The following is a 19,297-nucleotide window of genomic DNA, read 5'->3' as shown; positions in this document are numbered from 1 at the left end:
TTATTTTTCCTAGCTAAAAACCGGGAAGAGACTCCTGACGAGCGATTCTTTTGTCGTGCGACTCGTGCCTTTAGTCGCCTAGGTCTGGGTGTAGCCTACTGTGAAAAGTGGACTGTTAAGTCATCAAACAGCAGGTGTGCCATGGCAATCAATTGGCTGAGGAAGAGACTGGGAATTCTACAGTTGAGGAAACTTAGGCTTAATTAGGTCCACTGGCAGAGCCTGACCACAGCCTTTTGTGGCTGTGGTGCCACTCCACACCCCTGGCAGCCGGACTATTAGAGCTGGTTGCTTGTTTCTCTCGTAAAATCTGCTTAAAAGCACTCAGCCGGTTGAAGCTGGATTTCCCCTGTGGGATAGAAGGACTAATTAAAATTTTATGAGACACCAACAGAAATGGTGGCATGAGCATCAGTGAGGACCAATTATATTAGTGGTTCTATTTCCATGTCAAGGACCCGAAAAGTAATATAGGCTATATTTTGCCGTGGCCCCTCATCTAGCTGTGGCAGGGAACATTTAGTTTAAAAAAAAATTAAGATATTTAAAGTAGCAGATCTACAAGCTCACAAGACATCACATTACGGTGCGTTGTGAGCTTGTATAGCTGCCTATCGTCCTTTTTCAAATAACCGGTATAGTGTTTTCAATAACCCTATTTAACTGGGGACCACCTGGAAGACCCTCAAGGACCCCTGGGGGTTCACGGATCCCCGGTGAGAACAACTGAATTATATAAATAATGATTGATTGATTGACTGATTGAATTATCAGTTTGCAAAAAGTCAGATGTACTACAGACAGACAGTTATACATTAATGCCAAAACGATAACACAAAAAAAAAAGTTTCCATTGTGGTCCTGTGTATTCAATAAATTCAACAAAAAGATGATGGGTCCCCCTTGCAAATGAGATGCTGTATATGTCAAGGGGCTATATTGATTATTATTAATCCCTTAAAAAAAATCTGAATCTGAAAAATCTCAGGGGTCGAAAAATAGACGACGTGCTCCTTTAAAACCCGAGGCAAACGGGGGCGGGGTTAACCAACTACGCAACACGGGTTGAAAGGTCAAAGTGTGTATGTGTGGTGGATTTGAGTGTGTCCATTGTGTGTGTTAGCACAGCAGCAGGAGAGTGGAGCCCGACCGAGCAGCCGAGTTTCTCTTCCCTCTTCCCCCGGATCCTCTCTGCACTTCCCACCCCGAACCCTCACCCTTTCCACCCCGGTACCCTCTACCCTCCCCCTGGGACGCCACAGAGACACGGGACGGTCCTGGTAAGAACCGATCCGGGCCCTCTTTTAACGCTTAAAATCCGAACCACAGTGAGTGAAGGACGGGGGGGATGGATGGCTCCGGCACGGTGGGATCTAGTAGGCCGCAGGTTTAGGAATGGAGCAGTGTTGCCATGTCCGCTTATTATAAGCGACTGGAAATATTGGTCTTTTTTATTTATTTTTTTCATTGGATTTTGTTGCGCAGAAGAGAAAAAAAGTAGAAAATAATGTACATTGTGCAAAACCATATTTTACTTTTTTGTGTGATTGTTTCCAAAATATAAATTGCTTAAGTTATAACCCCCATCTGAAAATGTTTTGTGCCAAGTACCACCGTACCAGATTTATGTTGTTTAAATTATTCCAAAAATATTCCACAATAATTTGAAGATTGTTATTATTGCACATGTAGCCTCTTTTGGGGCTGTTTTCATTAATATCATAGACCTGGTTGCTCGTTTCTCTCACAACATCTGGCAACAGTGGGAATGGAGCCTGACTAGTTCCTGGAGCAATGCTAAGCTAACTCCCACCACAATGCTAATATGGAATAATAATAATAAGATACGGGTGTTATTGTTGGCTTCCAACCTGTATTGGCTTCCAATTATGATATTTATAATTGTTACAGGTGTCTTAAGTATACGCGCCACTTGTGTTTGGGGTAGTTTATGTTTTTTTTCTTTTTTTTTTTAAACGGGATTTCCAACTTTGCCTACTAAGCTAAATGCAGCTAACGTTGGGATGCTCCCAGTTGTGGACTAGTGGCGACGTTAGCTTTATCTAATATCTTGCTGTGCTATTAGCACATAGTTTATTTTTATCGAATCAATGCTGTGTTTATGTTGGTACTAGAATAGTCGTGTTTGTTTTTGTAATGGCTCCAAGACGCGGATCATGATCAGACAGACTTTGAGCGTCTCTTTCAAGGTTCGGTACCGGTTCAGTAGGAACTACCAAGCCGGACATAAATAACATGTAGTACATCATCATGAGACAACTGGATCATTGTGCTATAGATGCAAAGCTGGGATCTGACACGATCGGTGCTGTTGTCAGTGACCCCAATTTTTATAATGTGTATATAAATAATATTAAAAAGTAATCTCTGAACCCCATTATATACACTGCAATCTGTTAAATTAACTCTTGACAGCTTACCTTGACCACATCCATTTGTCATTTAGAAGGGGACCCCTTGAAAACAACAGACCCCATTTGATAATATCTTCCTTTTGCCCTAATCCAAACAGATGTTTCATATAGTTGGATATGATTTGGTTGCTAGTACAACAACCCTCAGCCATTCTTTATTATATTCACTAAATGTATTTTCTTGTACGTTGAACTATAGGCTATACATAATGTCACTCTTGACCCCCTAGGGGTCCATGGGCCCTACAGCATAATGGCCCTAGAACAGGTATCTTCAACAGGGGGTCTGCCACATCTTTGTGTGATTGCAGTTTTTGTCGAATGCATTTTGCCCCCTTTCTCCCCTTGCCAAGCTTTATGCCTTTCAGCATTTTGAAATATATGAACATTTTTAATCTGCAACAATAATTTAATGTAGTGGGACATCTCTCTCTCTCTCTGAGCTAAGGGGTCCTTGACCTGACAAACGTTGAAGACCCCTGTCCTGAAAATAAACGGTTCGATATGTTTTTATCTGGCCTGGCTGCAGTGTGCACAACAACAGTTCCCAATATTGATGGATTTCCTAAATAAACAGCTCGTGATTGTATGAAGAAATAAAGTAGTGTAAATATAACACAAACTGGTCCCTTTGTGCAATTTCTTACTGTAAAAAAAACAACAACCCAGATATCCATGTTGACTTGCACAGATGACTCCCACTACAAGGCAAAAACAAACATCCACAAATCAATAAACCCGAGGGAGGCACTCCGTCTCCGTCCACCTCTGAAATCTAAATGTCCAATTCATCAATGAGAGGAAGATGAAGCAGAACTAACGACTCTTAACTCATTACTTTATTTATAATGCATTAAAGTCGAGTCAACGGGCGAAAAACACAACTAGGAGCTGCCTGCTACATGCAGATACAGCACCAAATGAATGGAGAGAACCACACGGAACACAATCTGTTATTTATTTGATCAATTACAGTACTTAACTTTTTTTTTAATCTAGTATAGTTTTGATTAGCCTAACTGCTGCTCCCTTCTCGTCCAGATCGTACTCCTGTGACCAAAGATTTTCCGTCTTGGCCTGTGTAATCTCGTTTGGAATCTGCAGCAGCTATGGACACTGGTGTGGTTGAAGGAGGACTTAATGTCACCTTGACCATCAGGCTACTCATGCATGGAAAGGTGAGTGTGTCTAATGACGGTACTTCTCAAATGTCATATAATTCACTAATGTTGGGAAATCTGGAACACACTCTGGTGGAGCTGTTGCCCCCGCGACCCGACTATGGATAAGCAGTTGAAGATGGATGGACAAATGGGTCAATTTGGTTGTGGAACCTGAGCGGTCCCTGGTCCCCACTTTGATAACCACTGTAATATCAATAGAAAAAGGCTACCTGCATATTTAAATGATCTACACTGGTATCGCAGAACATTTTCAATTACTTGTTTGGTTTATTTGACGTTAATCACTTTAACCTGGTGTCTCTATTTTGGGTATTATATTCGTTATAGTCCAAATATCTGTTTAAAACAAATGTCAGATCTACAAGCTCTGTGTTGGGTGACCTTGTAGATCAGGCTATTTTTTGCGGGACACAGTCGAATGCTGAAATAATGGGCTAAAAGGATAACTCCACAAAGTCCTGGGGACTTCCATGGTGGTCCTATTCTTAGTATAGTATTTTACTTCCATGCTGTTTACACTTTTAACTAATAAAGGTTTCAATCAGTTAAAATGTTATTTCTACTTAGTAAAACAATGTTCTTTTTCTTTTTAATCTGTAGGAGGTTGGGAGCATTATTGGCAAGGTAAGCCTTTGTTTTCACTTCCAAGATAATCCTGGAATCCTTTACACGGCTGTTTGTTAATCTGTTTGTTTGCTTCATCTGCAGAAAGGAGAGTCTGTGAAGAAGATGAGAGAGGAGGTACGTTTGGGTCAAGATTATGGTTGATTCATACTCCACTTTTAAAGCCGAATTTAAGTCGGATCGGCTTTTCTCGACTACAAATTGTCATACAGAGGTGGCACCAAAATGTTGTGACATTCCGAACTAATTTGGGCGTTCCAGCAGTGTTTCCTTATTCATTCAGCCCAGCTTTGAGTTCAATTTGTCGACGCAAACAGGACTTCTGGCACCTCGGCTGGCTGGAGGACGGACCCGGCCGGCGAGCGAGGGCCAGTGACAGTCGGATATGTATCCAACTATCCACAAACATATTCATGTCAAGGACCTCCAATATTTACAAGCGACTTCGGCCCTTTTATAGAGCCGGAGCCTAGGTCGGGGACTCATCCCGAACAGACTTAATTGCTCTTATGAATCGACCCTTATGCTCTATTTACAATAGGCATTAAGACACTCTTATCTGAGCGATTTAACCGTAAACAAGGTAAACACAGTGTAGTCTGTAGTGCCTCAGTAATCTAGGGTCACAGGTAATCTAAGAACCTAACATCAGCAGAGATTAAAATTACCTGCGTTTTGCGTCCCAAAGCGCAGTTTATAGTTATGGGCCTCTACACCAACAACCTCTGCGTCCACGGGATGCACTACTGTACTCAACATGTACAGTAATGATAATCAACGTGAAAAAGTATATCGCGAAACAGAATTGCGGTAAAACAATAATCCATGGACACGATCATTTTTCATGGCCGCATCCAACCTCATCCTACGTTATAAACAATAAAATCCACATAGGAATCGTTGTAGAACCACTAGTTTTGTAAATAATAACACTGACGGGCGCCGCCATCTTGCTCAGACGATCGGTGAGCGGAGCGCAGCCTGGAGACCAGAACCGTTTAGAGAGAGGGTGACGACAACATACCGTTGGCGTTCAGTGACTCATGAAGCTCCAGGAATAAACAGTAAACGAAGTTGTCGAAGTTGTCGCAACTCTCATCTAAACAGCAGAGTAGACTCAATTGAAACTAATGGGGAAACACACAACGTGTAACAAACGCTGACACTGTTGTATGTTGGACCGGTGTGTATGTTGGACCGGTGCCACCACACACATTAAAATGCACCCCCAAAAGGCCAACTGCAAGACAACAGAAAATATTTGCAACCCTAATAGTATTTTCTAAACCTAAACCCAAGTCATCATCTAATGATGATGTGTGCAGTGTGCACAGCCTACCTCCTCCATGACTGCTTCTACTTAATCACCAGGTTAGTTTTGTAGCATTCGTTCTTATTTTTTATGTGTTGTGTAATGAAAACAACAAAGATTTATTAACGGTTAAAACTGTCAGAATTATTATAGATTTCGTATAGCCAAAATAATGTGAAATATGTAGAGCATTGTTTTTAATTCAAATTTATTTTGCTAGCTTTAGTTATAATAATAATTTGTTCTCCGTTTTCTACATGAATATAACCATATAAAATTAAATGGGAGTTAAATGCTGCAATTTGTACAAATGGCAAAATATGACTCCTAACGTCGTTGAAGTGGGTTTCATAAAATGTCCCTGGGACAAATTTAAAAGACCGTCCCGGAACTCCCTGGACCAGGATTACATTGAAAACCTATTTACATCACTGATCAGTCGGATCAAGATTTAGTGTAGTCCCTTTCGGGACCCTCCGTTACCTTTTTTCTGACGTTTGGACGCGGCACCCTAGGGTTCCTGACAGCTTATTCCGCCCTCCATAGGATGCAGATGTACATACTCTGCTATTTTTGAAATATCGTGAAAATGTGGCACAGATCTTTGAATGTGAGAGAACGTTTTTAACTCAAATCTTTGCTTCTGGGGGGGGGGGGGGGGCGTCCCTGGAACAACATATTTTCAGATGTGGATCGGTGACCAATTACATATATTTATGGGGGTCCTTGACATGAAATATTGAGCACCACTGATATAGAAACATGAGGTTTTTCAGAAAACTGTCAGGATTATGAAGCCTTTTTTTTTTTTCTTTTTTCGACGTCAGGCCTAAATGGATTAAGCCTCAATCTGTGTTTTCTTCAACTGGTTGGCTGTATGTCTAATGCCTGGGATTTGAACCCCGGTCTGCCGTATGGAAACCCCAGCATCTTAACCACTAGCCTAAAGAGGAATTCCCCCCCTTGGTCGGGGGTTATATTAAGACTTTTTGTGACCAGGCAGAGGCTACATAGAGCAGCAATAGCATGGGTTTAGAATGATGATACCAATACATCATAGTTTGTAGGGATGCACCGATTAATCTGTCAGTATCAGCCTTAAAATGCAATCAAAATTATATATCAGTTATGGCAGTCATTTTATGATGAAAGCTACGGATGCAAAACATTTCTTCTGCCGACTCTTTCAAAAGCGTCAACAGGTTGGAAAAAGGTTTAAAAAAAAAATACGCCTGAGCAGGGCCCACCAACTTTCCAGCAATGAGGGTTTTTATTTTATTTTTTATTTTCTTTGAGTGGTGCAACCACTCCAAGGAACAGCAATGTCCGTGTTCACCTACCTATGTGTTGTGTTGGTTCACCTATGTGTACGTTAATGAGCACCAGTATGACTATTAGTACCAGTAGGGCTGCTGTTGTGCCAGCAACAGAGAGAGATAGTGCTGCACTGTTGCCTGCTAATGAGAGAGAGAGAGGGAGCTGTATGGGTGACTCAGACCTCACATGCAATTTACAATTTACAATTTAGGCATTTAGCAGACGCTCTTAATCCAGAGCGACTTACATTTAGGCAAGAACAAAAGCATGGGAATACATCACATAAAAGCATTTATCATGAAACATGCGTAAGCTAAGAAGGTAACAGTGGAATATCTATATGATGAAACTATACATACACTATACATAATAAACTATACATATTCACTACTATGCTATACATATGTACTATGGCGTGGTGATGGTGATGAATGTGGAGCTGATTGTCTGATGGGTGTGTCATTTCCTCTCCATTTTGTTCAGAGCGGAGCCAGAATCAACATCTCGGAGGGGAACTGTCCAGAACGCATCATCACCCTGGCTGGGCCCACCACCGCCATCTTTAAGGCCTTCTCCATGATCATTGAAAAACTGGAAGAGGTTTGGAGCTGCTTTTCCTAATATGTCTCAAAACCAGTGACTGTCTGATTCTCTCAAGAGCTGTTAGATTCATGGTCCATCCACACGAGTTTAATATAGCTGTTCTATGACTAATGCTATGCTTCATATTATGACACACACACTTGCCGACAAACGGATTACAAGTCGCTCACTGAAAATAGCGTTGACATGTTAAAAGCTTGTGATCTCGTAGAAGTGGTCCAAGTGCAGAGCCAACTATCTGCTGGATAGTGTGGGTCCCGGGCAAACGTCTAATTTCTTTGTTGGGGTCTCGAGCTGGAATATTTGGGAACCACTAGTCTAGAGGGTTTGAAGTGGTTAATTGTCCAGCACAATGTCTTAACCTGTCTGTCTCCTCTCGCTGTGCAGGACATCAGCACAATGTCTTAACCTGTCTGTCTCCTCTCGCTGTGAAGGACATCAGCACAATGTCTTAACCTGTCTCCTCTCGCTGTGCAGGACATCAGCACAATGTCTTAACCTGTCCGTCTCCTCTTGCTGTGCAGGACATCAGCACAATGTCTTAACCTGTCTGTCTCCTCTCGCTGTGCAGGACATCAGCACAATGTCTTAACCTGTCTGTCTCCTCTCGCTGTGCAGGACATCAGCAGCTCCATGACCAACAGCACGGCCACCAGCAAACCGCCGGTCACTCTGCGCATCGTTGTGCCTGCTAGCCAGTGTGGCTCGCTCATTGGCAAGGGTGGCTGCAAGATCAAAGAAATCAGAGAGGTTTGTCTAATAATGAAACACTTTTATCATCAACTTAAAAACAAAAGGTGACAAAGCCTTTCAGGCTGAAGCTCCCAAACTTTGGAATGCTCTTACACAGGTCTGCACTCTGAAGCATCTGTGGACATTTTTAAGAACAACCTTAACGCATACAAGTGCCTTGGACTGAGATCTCTGTTAAGAACAACCTTAAAACGCTACTATTCTGCTGTCCTGCTTGAGATGAATTTTTCAGGCCACTTTGTGAGATCTCTGTGAGAAGTGCATTATACATTAAATGTACGTACTTTTATTCCAGTGGTTCTGGAATAAAGGAGCCCCAAATTGATGCATTTATTTATACATCGACGTACCTAGCCTGTCATGGTCTGGAACTGGAAATTTTTTTTTCCAAGGGGCGGTTATACAAACTGATTCCAACATCACAGCAAAAAGAAAAGTCTCACTTTGAATAGTGGGCTCTGATTGCTCACCCACAACGCTGGGGTGAGCGAAATGTAATTCAAACTGAGTAGTACCAGACCAATCTCCTCAGGGATTTGTCTTTTCTTTTTGTCTGGTTCACAGGCTAGGACATAAGTAAGTAGCCTTGCCGAGCCATGAGGCCCACAGGGCAGGAGCCTATCTCCTGTTTCTGTAGCGTGAGGCAGCTTGATGTACACCCCAGGGACTTACCCCCAATCCAACCCTTGATGCGGAGTGTCAAGCAGGGAGGCTCTGGCCCTTTTTGAAACTAGCTATAAATAATAGAGACGGCACTGGGATTCACCTCCCATCCAGTGCCGTTTCTATGATTTATATATCTATGCTCAAACCAAGTGGAAGTGTGTAGGGCGAGTGGCAAGGAGCTAGTTTCAAAAAGGGGTACTGGGTCCCATTTTTAGAGTCTTTGGTAGGCTAGGACGCACCTCCATGTAAAATGTGTGTGTGTGTGTGTGTGTGTGCAGTCGACAGGCGCTCAGGTACAGGTGGCTGGGGACATGCTGCCTAACTCTACAGAGCGTGCCATCACCATTGCAGGGACCCCACAGTCCATCATCGAGTGTGTTAAGCAGATCTGCGTCGTCATGCTCGAGGTAACGGTAACCCAGCCAGCCCTTTACATTCCTTAATGTGTACATCTCTGCTGTCTGTCTGTCTGGCTGAAACACACCATGTCCAAAATATTATCTTTTCAGGGAATGAAAAAACAAATACCCTCATCAAAGATGGTATTGTCACTTTATACATAGTCTTAACCTTGCATGGGTCTTTATATTATCATGTTTTTAACCATTTAACATGTCTATCATTGATCAGAAGGTCGGTGTGACAGACCGTTTATCTTTACCTCTGCAGCTGATCTGTCAGTGTGTCGCGCGATACTACTTCATTGGTTCAGTATTTGTAAAAGCCACAGACGGACAGGTGTGTTCAATAGCAATTTATTAAAGAAACAGGATATAGGAGGTTTGCACCCGACACTGACTACCACCAGATGGCAACCATATTTTAGTTTAGTGTCTTCCTGTTTGATTTGTTCCGTGTTTGTCTTCTCTTCTCCTGTTCTGCATTGTCCTGTTACTGTAATATTGCTGTTCGCCTGGTGATGGAAAGTACATTTACTCAAGTACTGTACTTGAGTACAGTAATTTTGAGGCGTTACCGACTCTGTGCTCTACAGCCGGGCACTGCTCTAGTTATTACAAAATATACATTATCCACTTAATTTAACCCATTCTGACCTGAGATCAGATTCTAAAAATGTCAGTCGTTCTTCGATTTTTCAAAAATAGCAGACCTACAAGCTCGTATCGCGCCACTCGGTGGCGCGATATGAGCTTGTAGATCTGCTATTTTTCAATAGCTAAAGCATGACACCAAAATGGGTGCCCGGTCAGAATGGGTTAAAAATGGGGGATATCAATGTGTCACATGCGTCACGCATTGTGAGCTTGTAGATCTGCTATTTTCAAAAGATACTAGAGTGATCTCCACATAATTTCCACCTGTGAAGTTGATGGTTTGCATTTCTCCTTGTCTCTCCTAGTCTCCACCCAAAGGAGTGACGATCCCTTACAGACCCAAACCCTCAGGATCTCCTGTCATCTTTGCAGGTGGTCAGGTAAACATCACAGACATCAAGACTAGATATACATTCTGACATGCCGTGGTCGGCTGTTCTCATGGTTGTTGTTACTCAGGCTTGTTTTTTTTTTCTTGACTACAATGTTAAACATTTAATTTAGATTTAACACAATGTTGGCGTTAGCACTTTTATATCAAAACCATGGGGTGCCTTGGATGTGTATAGACATCATTTGGTCTTTTTTTTTTGGTTGGCCTCTCCTGCAATTGATTCGCACTGTCGTTGTGCACTGCCGTTCACTTCCTTGTTTTCTGCTCGAAAAGAATGGCTGGTATCTCCTAATCTAGGGTTTTGACCAGATGGGCAATGTTCTGTCTTCATTTCTGACTAACGTTTGGAATATTTAAGCTTCTAGAGAGACTTTAGCGTGACCAGCACGAGGTAAGAATGGATGATTATGCCTGCTGGCACTCTAGCGCCAATATTTAGAAAACCTCTGGCGCATTCTAAGTGTTTAACACCGTGAGCGCACAGGACGGAGTTCTCCGCCCTTTCAATTAGTAACGCCCAGCGCTCAGGACGGAGATTGATCAAAAGGACGGAGATTATTGATATCAAAACCGATCGCATCGCTCCACAGGCTGGGAGCGATGTTGTGCAACATTCGATGTTATTTACCGGTAGGACGTCATCAAAATGTTCCCCCTCCCCCCATTTCAGCCGCTGAGATCGCAAATCTTAAACCGTGAATAACTAAATCGTTCAATTCTAAGAGAAGATTTTGTGTTAGACGGCCCACCGCCGTCCCGTCGCGTTAGAATTAATCATACCTCCCGTTGTTGTTGATGTTTTGGCTACGTCAGCCACATCCGGGTTAACATCCGGTCCGTCGCTAAATGTGCTCCGCTGCTATGAATCGCTGGGCGCTATGATTTAACCCATTCTGACCTGAGATCAGATTCATACCAGGTTTCCACTGGACAACACACTGGTCTGATTAACCCATTCTGACCTGAGATCAGATTCTAAAAATGTCAGTCGTTCTTCGATTTTTCAAAAATAGCAGACCTACAAGCTCGTATCGCGCCACTCGGTGGCGCGATATGAGCTTGTAGATCTGCTATTTTTCTATAGCTAAAGCATAACATGATGCTAACACCAAAATGGGTGCCCGTTCAGAATGGGTTAAATAACCCTGTGCTAGGTTTATTGTTTTATTTACCTTGTATCCTATAATACAACTTATTTTTGCGAACGCACTGAGCACTAACTATGAGACCCTGCAGATCGTGTCTGTGTGTCTGTCTGTCCCGCTGTGACACCACCCGCCCGCCACCAGAGGGCGCAGCTGTAGCACACACACACACACACACACACACACACACACACATTATTCTAATTGTTGTTATTGCAATTTATGAGCTTGCAATTTACGAGCTGCGTTCGCTTCCCGCGTTTGCGCGTCTTACTTGTGATAGTATATTGTTTAGACTGATGCTAGGTTCTTGTTACTTGCGTGAGTAGAGAGGTGAAAGTAATGTTTCCGGCTGCATATGTCTGTGACCCCCTCGGGCCAATCAGGGATTGTGCATTTTTGGTGGCCAATCAGGAACCAGCGTTTTTACGAGTTGACAATAATAAGCCATTTCATGAGGTCCTAAAGTGCTGTTCTCCCTCTGCTTGCAGGCCTATGCTGTCCAAGGGCAGCACGCCATTCCACAGCCAGATGTAAGTGAAGGGCCCTCTGTAAGTGATCCCCGATATTTTCACAACTCGCTCCTGGGTAGCCATGACAACACCTTCTCTGACTCCTCCCATGCCTGTGACTCCACCCCCACATTGACATTTCATCCTGAGAAGCCACAACGTTTGCCTGTTTTCAAAAACTTATTTCTTTTCTTTTTAGCTTTCAGAATAATGTCCCATCTTTTCATTTCATATCTTCTAACATTATCACTACTGTGACGGTTAATCATTTAAAGGGGAACATCATTTCACCACTTAACCCTATGTTGTCTCTGTCGGGCGGAAACCTCATATCCAAAACTGTCACTTTCCAGGATAAGAAAGGTCTTTTCGAGCTTATAGATCTGCTTTTTATATTTTTTTGTGTACCGTTTATCCGTAAATGAATGCCCTACTTGAGCATACTATCCTAAAAGTAAAAATGCAGAGATAAGAGGATTCTGCCCAACGGCAACGATATAGTTTCTTAACCGGGGGTCTTTTCTTGGGCCCCTCACGTTTTCCCCCCACTTCACCAAATCTCTTTTCTGAAAATGGCCGATCTACAAGCTCGCCTCGCAGCATGCCGCAAGCTTGTAGATCTGCGATTCACCCCCAGAATAGGTTTCATGTGGTTAATTGAATGTAATCGATGGTTAATTGGACGTTATCTGTCGTCGTCCCCCCCGCCCCCTCACTATATATATGAAGCAGTTCAGCCGAAAATCAGCTACAATGGTTGCTAGGCAATGCCTACGTCACCCCCAGCACCAGGACCTTTGCACAGTTTCGTACATAGTTTATCTAGCCCTTGCCAGCGTTTTTACTAATCTTTAAAGACCCACAGAATATTTAGTTCTATGGCTATGTAAAGACCAAATATCTCAACGGAATAACGAAACTCTTTCATTGGGGGGAAAAATAAGTGTCGCCACAATGTTCCGTTCTTTAGTTATTGGTAATTGAATATCGATTGTTCAGCATAAATGCTGTCGGAATAGAAGGCAGAGAACGTTTATTTTTATTTTTATAAATCCTATGAATTCAGACTAAACTGCCTACATTTTTTGTTCTGGTGAATGTTCTTCGGAAGTCCTAGGATCACTCACAGGTTGGGGAAGAGCGCCCTCTTATCGCAAAACACTGAAAACACCACGTGACGTTCACATACATCAGTGGCGGTCTGCATTGGATTGAAAGGACAATGAGTTGAGAGAACAGAAATGTGCTATAACCCATTTAGGCCTGACGTCGACATTTAGAAGAATTGATGAAATACCTATGTTTCTATGTTAGTGGTGCTCAATCTTTCATGTCAAGGAAATGATATGTAATTGGCCTCCGACCCCCATCTAAAAACAACCCCCCCCCCTTCCCCAGAAGCAAAGATTTGAGTTAAAAACTTTCGTTCAGAAAAAAGACATATTCCAAATTTGTGCCAAATTTTTCACGATTTTTCAAAAATAGCAGCTTGCCACGGTGGCGCGCTACGAGCCCAAAATGTGTTAAGAACTATATATATATTAGAAATTGTAACTCACTCATTTCCTTGTATTTGTGTTTTATTTTGTTTTTTTGTGTCGACAGCTCACCAAACTTCACCAGCTAGCCATGCAGCAGAGTCCCTTCCCCATCGCACCTAGCAACCAGGGCTTCCAGGGTACGTAACCTAGCAACCATCGCACCTAGCAACCAGGGCTTCCAGGGTGCGAGATTTTTTTCCCTAGGATAGCTCAGGCAAGGAGCGCTGTGATTGGTTGTCAGTGGAGTAGGAAGCGCTGGGTTGTGTTTTGGACCGCACACAAGTGTTTATGCCTACTAGTACTCTAACCCTAACTCTAACCCTAACCCTAACCTAAACATAACCGCAAGCAGGGGAGCAACGCTTCCTTCACCATAATCCAGTTTTTTTAATGCAACCTTAATCCAAAAACTATTAAAGTCTGCGGTTGTAAAAATTGTGGCGGCAGTGGGGCACGAACCAGCGAAGTATTATTACAAGTCGGCGGAGTAGTCCACTAGGCTAGCGAGGCAGCTGGCAGAATGGGGTTTATGTTTATATTAGAAGGTGAGGTTCCGCCCGCGCGGGTGGCGCTTTCCTTGACTACTAGTAGTAGGGCGGGGCGAAGTAAAACGAGAGCTCCTTGCCTGACCTATCCTAGGGAAAAAAATTAAGCTTCCAGGGTACGTACCTAGCAACCAGGGCTTCCAGGGTACGTACCCTGACGCCAAACACTGACCTGCATGGATTAAAGTTCTGTCATTGATTTCAGTCATTTTGGAATTCCTTGGAAGCATGTCACTCACCGAAAATGACTAATAACTGAAAATAGACAATCTACAAGCTTCCACGCCTGCAATGTGTTGTAAGCACTAAGCATACAGATGAGCCTATTTCTGATTATCCTATTTCCGGTTATTAGTTTTAAGATTAAAAAGTATTTGACGTGGCCAAACTAGCCATAGAATCTAGTTAATCATTAATCTACCAGAAGCCCCTAACTATCTCTGTTATCGGCAAGAGTGAGATTTTATTTTGCATATAGCGTTTGACCTTTTTGACATAGTCATGCCGTTTCCTTTTCCTTTCTGCAGGTGGGATGGATGCTTCTGCACAAACCGGCTCCCACGAGCTAACCATTCCAAATGATGTAAGTCTGAACCGTTTGTATCCGTTTGCTGCTGGTTCTCAACCAGTGGTACTTGAGCGGGTTCCATGATGTCCCCAGCTAAATAATGGAATATTGGTAGGGGTGCATACTTAGTTTAGACTAGTCATTGTTTAGACATGGGTTAAGTTTAGGTTTACAGTAGGTGTGCTGCCCCGTGGGAGGTTAGGTTTAGGGTGAGGGTTTGAGATGGGTTGTAGTTGTAGGACTAATGACTGGTCTAACCAATGACTAGTCCTAAACCAAGATCTTTAACACTTGAGAGTATAAAATGGATCCATTTGGTTTCATTTTACACTCGAGAGTTAAGTTATTGTTCATCTGTATTACTTAATTTACAAGAATTCTACACAATTGCAGAATTCTGAAGAACTGTTAGTCTGATCTTCGGTATGGTATTATACCTTTGCAGATCTTTGCCTTCACTCGCCAACTGTTAAAACGTGCAGCCTAGCAAGAGAGCCATGCTGCAAGCTGTGTATTGTGTTTTTAACGTGGAGTATTTTCTCTCTCTCTCTGGCAGCTGATTGGCTGCATCATCGGCCGTCAGGGCGCAAAGATCAACGAGATCCGCCAGATGTCAGGGGCTCAGATTAAGATCGCCAACCCTGTGGAAGGTTCCACTGACAGACAGGTCACCATCACTGGATCCCCCGCCAGCATCAGCCTGGCCGAGTACCTGATCAATGCCCGGTGAGTACCTGATCAATGCCCGCTGAATACCTGATCAATGCCAGGTGAGTACCTGATCAATGCCCGGTGAGTACCTGATCAATGCCCGGTGAGTACCTGATCAATGCCCGGTAAGACAGACAGAGACACACACACCACACGGCCGTGGCTCAGGTATAGAGTGTCCGGATGGTAACCGCAAGGTTGCCAGTTCGAACCCTGTGGGCTCCCCCAGAGTTAAGTGTCGAAGTGTCCTTGAGCAAGACTCTGAACCCCTAATTGCTCCTGATGTGCTGGTTGGTGCCTTGTATGGTTTCCGCTGCCATCGGTGTCTGAATGTGTGGGTGAATTGATGCACAATCTATGTAAAGTGCCTTGGATAAAGGTTAAAGGCGCTATATAAATGCACCATTTACACAACACACTGTAGCAAATGTAACTTTAGTCGTGCGATAAGAGTCTCGCGTTAACGCAGCACGTTTAGATAGATAGATGGGCTGTGTGGACAGTTGAGAAACCTCCCTCGCCTAATGACACACAATGCGTTCTGTGTCCTCTCCATCCAGGCTGTCTTCTGAGGCCACTGGGTTGGCAGCCAACTGACCAGGACCCCTCCTCCCATCAGCACCTAACGTAACCCCCTCCCCAGACTTTTTACCGAGAGGTCCCTTATACTGAAATTAATGCAAAAACCAAGTATTCTCAACTTATACCGTTTTCCTCCTCCTCTCCTTGGTTCCTTGGTTAAAAAACGCCTACTCCGCTGTAATAGTTACATCACCAGTGTATTGGTATTTTATTTATTATGTTTTGAAAATTCCCTTTTGCATATAGTTTTTAAAAGATATTTCCTTCAGTTGTAATTTTTTTTCTCTTATTTTTTTTTTGCTGTATGTCTTGTAATGAACTTATATTGCTACATAGCTGAAGTTTTTTGGAAAAATCTGAGACGGCATAAATACTGTTTTTTATGTCAGATTTTTCTTAGAAAATGTATAAAATGAAGAAGAAAAAAAAAACAAGACCCAATAATAACATTATAGACGGACTGTTCCTACCTACCTACCCTTCATTTAAATGTTTGTATTTATTTTTTATTTAAATACACCCAGCTCCTTGTGTTATAGAATTCATTGACCTTCCTTTTTTGCCATTCTCTATCTAAAGATGAACTTCCTGAAATGAGGCATTGTGGGTTATGTAGTTTACCCGGGCGTGAGTGATGTACACTTGAAGATGTATCGAGGAAGAAAAATAATGATAAAAAACCTTTAGTCAGAAAGTTGACCACTCGAACCCTATTCTGGTGGGCGAACATTTGCTCGAAAATGGCAGATCTACAAGCTCTGAACTTGTATGTCGGCTATTTTCAGCAAAGTAGATTTGGTGTCGAGGGCGACAGATATTTTATAGGGGGGAAATAATTTAGACCCCTGGAGTGACTCCGGTCAAACTTAAGTATAAAAAGGGTTCGAGTGTTTAATTTTAACCTTGTTTTTTTTTGAAGTTGGAGTATTTTAAGCTCGCCTCTCATTTGCTGTATAATTTCTTTTATCGTCATTCCTGTGTTTCCATCCTTTTTTTTTTTTTTCTTTTTTTTTTTCTCGATCAGGACTTTTGAGCGTTTGTTGTGTTTTTGGATTCTGATAGGGTGGGGCTGGGGTGGAGGGGCGGGGCTTGGTCGACCTGGAGAGGGTCCAACTGAGCAAAGGGTCATACTTGGCGTTTTCTCTGAAATTACTAAGATTAATAATGATGATGATGATGATAACATTGAGATGTTTGTTTTAAATAGAGAATATTTTTTTTAACTGCAGGGCTGGGGGATTGCTGCGGCAGGGGCAAACTTAAAAAAAAAAAAAAAAGACATTTATTTGTCTTGATATTCTAAGTCTATCATGCTGAGGTTACTAAGATTTAACTAGAAGGAGAGTTATAGAAAATAATAACACTAGTTTTTCCTGCTATCCTTTTTGCCTGGGGTCAGAATTTTATTTTTTATTATTCTTTGCAGGATGAAGAAGAAACTCACGTTTTTTTGTGCACGTTTTCAAAAACTATTGTAGATTTGGGTGCAATTGAAGAAACTTAAATACATAAATAAAAAGATGTGAAATGCTGAAACTAATCCATGGTTTAACTTGTGATGTTTTCATTTCTACCTTTGGTTGGTTTATGACCCAAGGACAAAACTCCACACATGCCAGACTCTTCTCTCTTCTATAGACTGATTCAGAAACGGGTCTCATGGTCGCAGGCAATGTATTTCCTGTAGGTGGAGACGACATATCTGCGGTTTAACCCATTCTGACCTGAGATCAGATTCTAAAAATGTCAGTCGTTCTTCGATTTTTCAAAAATAGCAGACCTACAAGCTCGTATCGCGCCACTCGGTGGCGCGATATGAGCTTGTAGATCTGCTACTTTTAAATAGCTAAAGCATAACATGATGCTAACACCAAAATGGGTGCCCGGTCAGAATGGTTTAAACCTGCACCTCTTCTATTACAGTGAATGGAACAGTGACTGATGTTAGTCTGCCTCAAACGTTACTCTTTTACCTGCTTTTTACTAACTAACATTACAAAGATGCTCCAGAACATCGGGATGAACCTGTGTAGTTTATGGCTGCTCCAACAGTAGTGGCAACATTCCAAAGAAAAATAATGTCCAAATCTACCGCACCAGAGCCATAGAGTAATGGTTGAGACAAAGCAGTGAAAGGTCCTGAAAGATACATAATGTCAGTCTTACCCAATCTTTCTGTTTTAGCAACACAAGGCTGCTGTATTTTATACCTCATACTAAGCATTTAAAGTATGAGGTATAAAGTACAGCAGCCTTGTGCTGCAGTGATCAAAGATTATTGGACGATTGTACAGGTTGGAACATTGCTAAGTGAGTTTGGAGATGGGTGCATTTCTATTCTGGCTGTCTGCTTTAAAGTACCGTAGCTATAAGCAATTATATGTCAAAAATTTAAATATATATTTTTTTTCTGGTATTCACACAGCCAGCAATGAGTAAAACGCTCCCCCAAAAATGTTGTCTGACAAAATCTGTGTCACAATCTGGATTAAAAGATTGTCCTAGAAACTTTGTCATTGGTCTGGAAAAAAAAACCCTGCAGAAATGACTAACCAATCAGGAAGTAGACAGGGAAATCGACCAATGACAAAGCTAGGAAAATCTTTGAATGCAAATTGTGGCCCCTAGATGTGTCACAGAGGCTCATCTTTTTGGGAACATTTTATCCATGCATTGCTGTCTGAAATCTGAATACCAAAAAAAATTCATATTTTTTTACATTGCTTATAGCAGCTTTAAAACATTCATTCATCAATATTTGTATTTTTAAACAAACTTCATACGCTGTTTTTTTTTACCAATACATTATTTATTGTTGCTCATATTTTGATTTTGATATAATTCCTATGTTACAGATACAATGTGCAATGCTGTATAAAAACAACTATGTAATTCAAACCATACTTTTGACCACCAGAGAGCAGTATTTCATTCTCTGCTGTAATCAACGGATTAAAGGATGGTTAAAGGAGTGGTTCTCCCCTTTTCAACCATATCTTCATATAATTGGTCCTCCTCACTAATGCTCAGTATAAGATAACAATTTCTACTTTCTCTGTCTCAGAAGTGACTTGTGGACAGTTCAGAAACCTATCAGTAGGCAGGTTTGTCCTTCCAGTTAAGACTTAATGGGCTCTATGTACAGTTGTACACACCATTTTGTTAAGAACTTTGGGACCCTAACCCCCTTCCTTCACAGCCTCACAGGAGTTACCACCGATGATACTAAAGGCCTATTCATAGTCTGGATTTTTGGTGGTGAGGTGACCACTACTCCGGTGGTGAGCTGACCACCGCATCTGAAATAACGTTGAGCGGTGGTGAGTAAAAACCGAGAGAAGGGCTGGAGC

At 42.2% G+C, this 19,297-nt stretch overlaps 1 protein-coding gene across 2 annotated transcripts; it reads left to right on the top strand.

Moving 5' to 3' along the window:
* The first annotated feature begins 1,097 nt into the window (after positions 1-1,097).
* On the top strand, positions 1,098-17,487 carry pcbp2 (poly(rC) binding protein 2). 2 transcript variants are annotated; one of them, XM_083769617.1, is made up of 13 exons: positions 1,098-1,280; positions 3,477-3,613; positions 4,220-4,243; positions 4,328-4,360; positions 7,356-7,472; positions 8,094-8,225; positions 9,173-9,301; positions 10,255-10,329; positions 11,980-12,021; positions 13,606-13,678; positions 14,614-14,669; positions 15,211-15,380; positions 15,926-17,487. In XM_083769617.1, exons 2-13 carry the CDS (start codon positions 3,545-3,547, stop codon positions 15,960-15,962), a joined length of 957 nt encoding a protein of 318 aa, XP_083625743.1. In that variant the 5' UTR covers positions 1,098-1,280; positions 3,477-3,544; the 3' UTR covers positions 15,963-17,487. The 2 variants fall into 2 exon arrangements, with proteins under 2 accessions (XP_083625743.1, XP_083625742.1); XM_083769616.1 differs by having other exon boundaries at positions 11,980-12,039.
* Positions 17,488-19,297: the final 1,810 nt, after the last annotated feature.

Source organism: Protomyctophum parallelum (assembly GCF_964188405.1).
Source record: "Protomyctophum parallelum genome assembly, chromosome: 7".
Taxonomy (NCBI): Eukaryota; Metazoa; Chordata; class Actinopteri; order Myctophiformes; family Myctophidae; genus Protomyctophum; species Protomyctophum parallelum.
The sequence above is the reverse complement of the archived record's forward strand: the minus strand, read 5'-3'. Positions and strand labels throughout refer to the sequence as shown.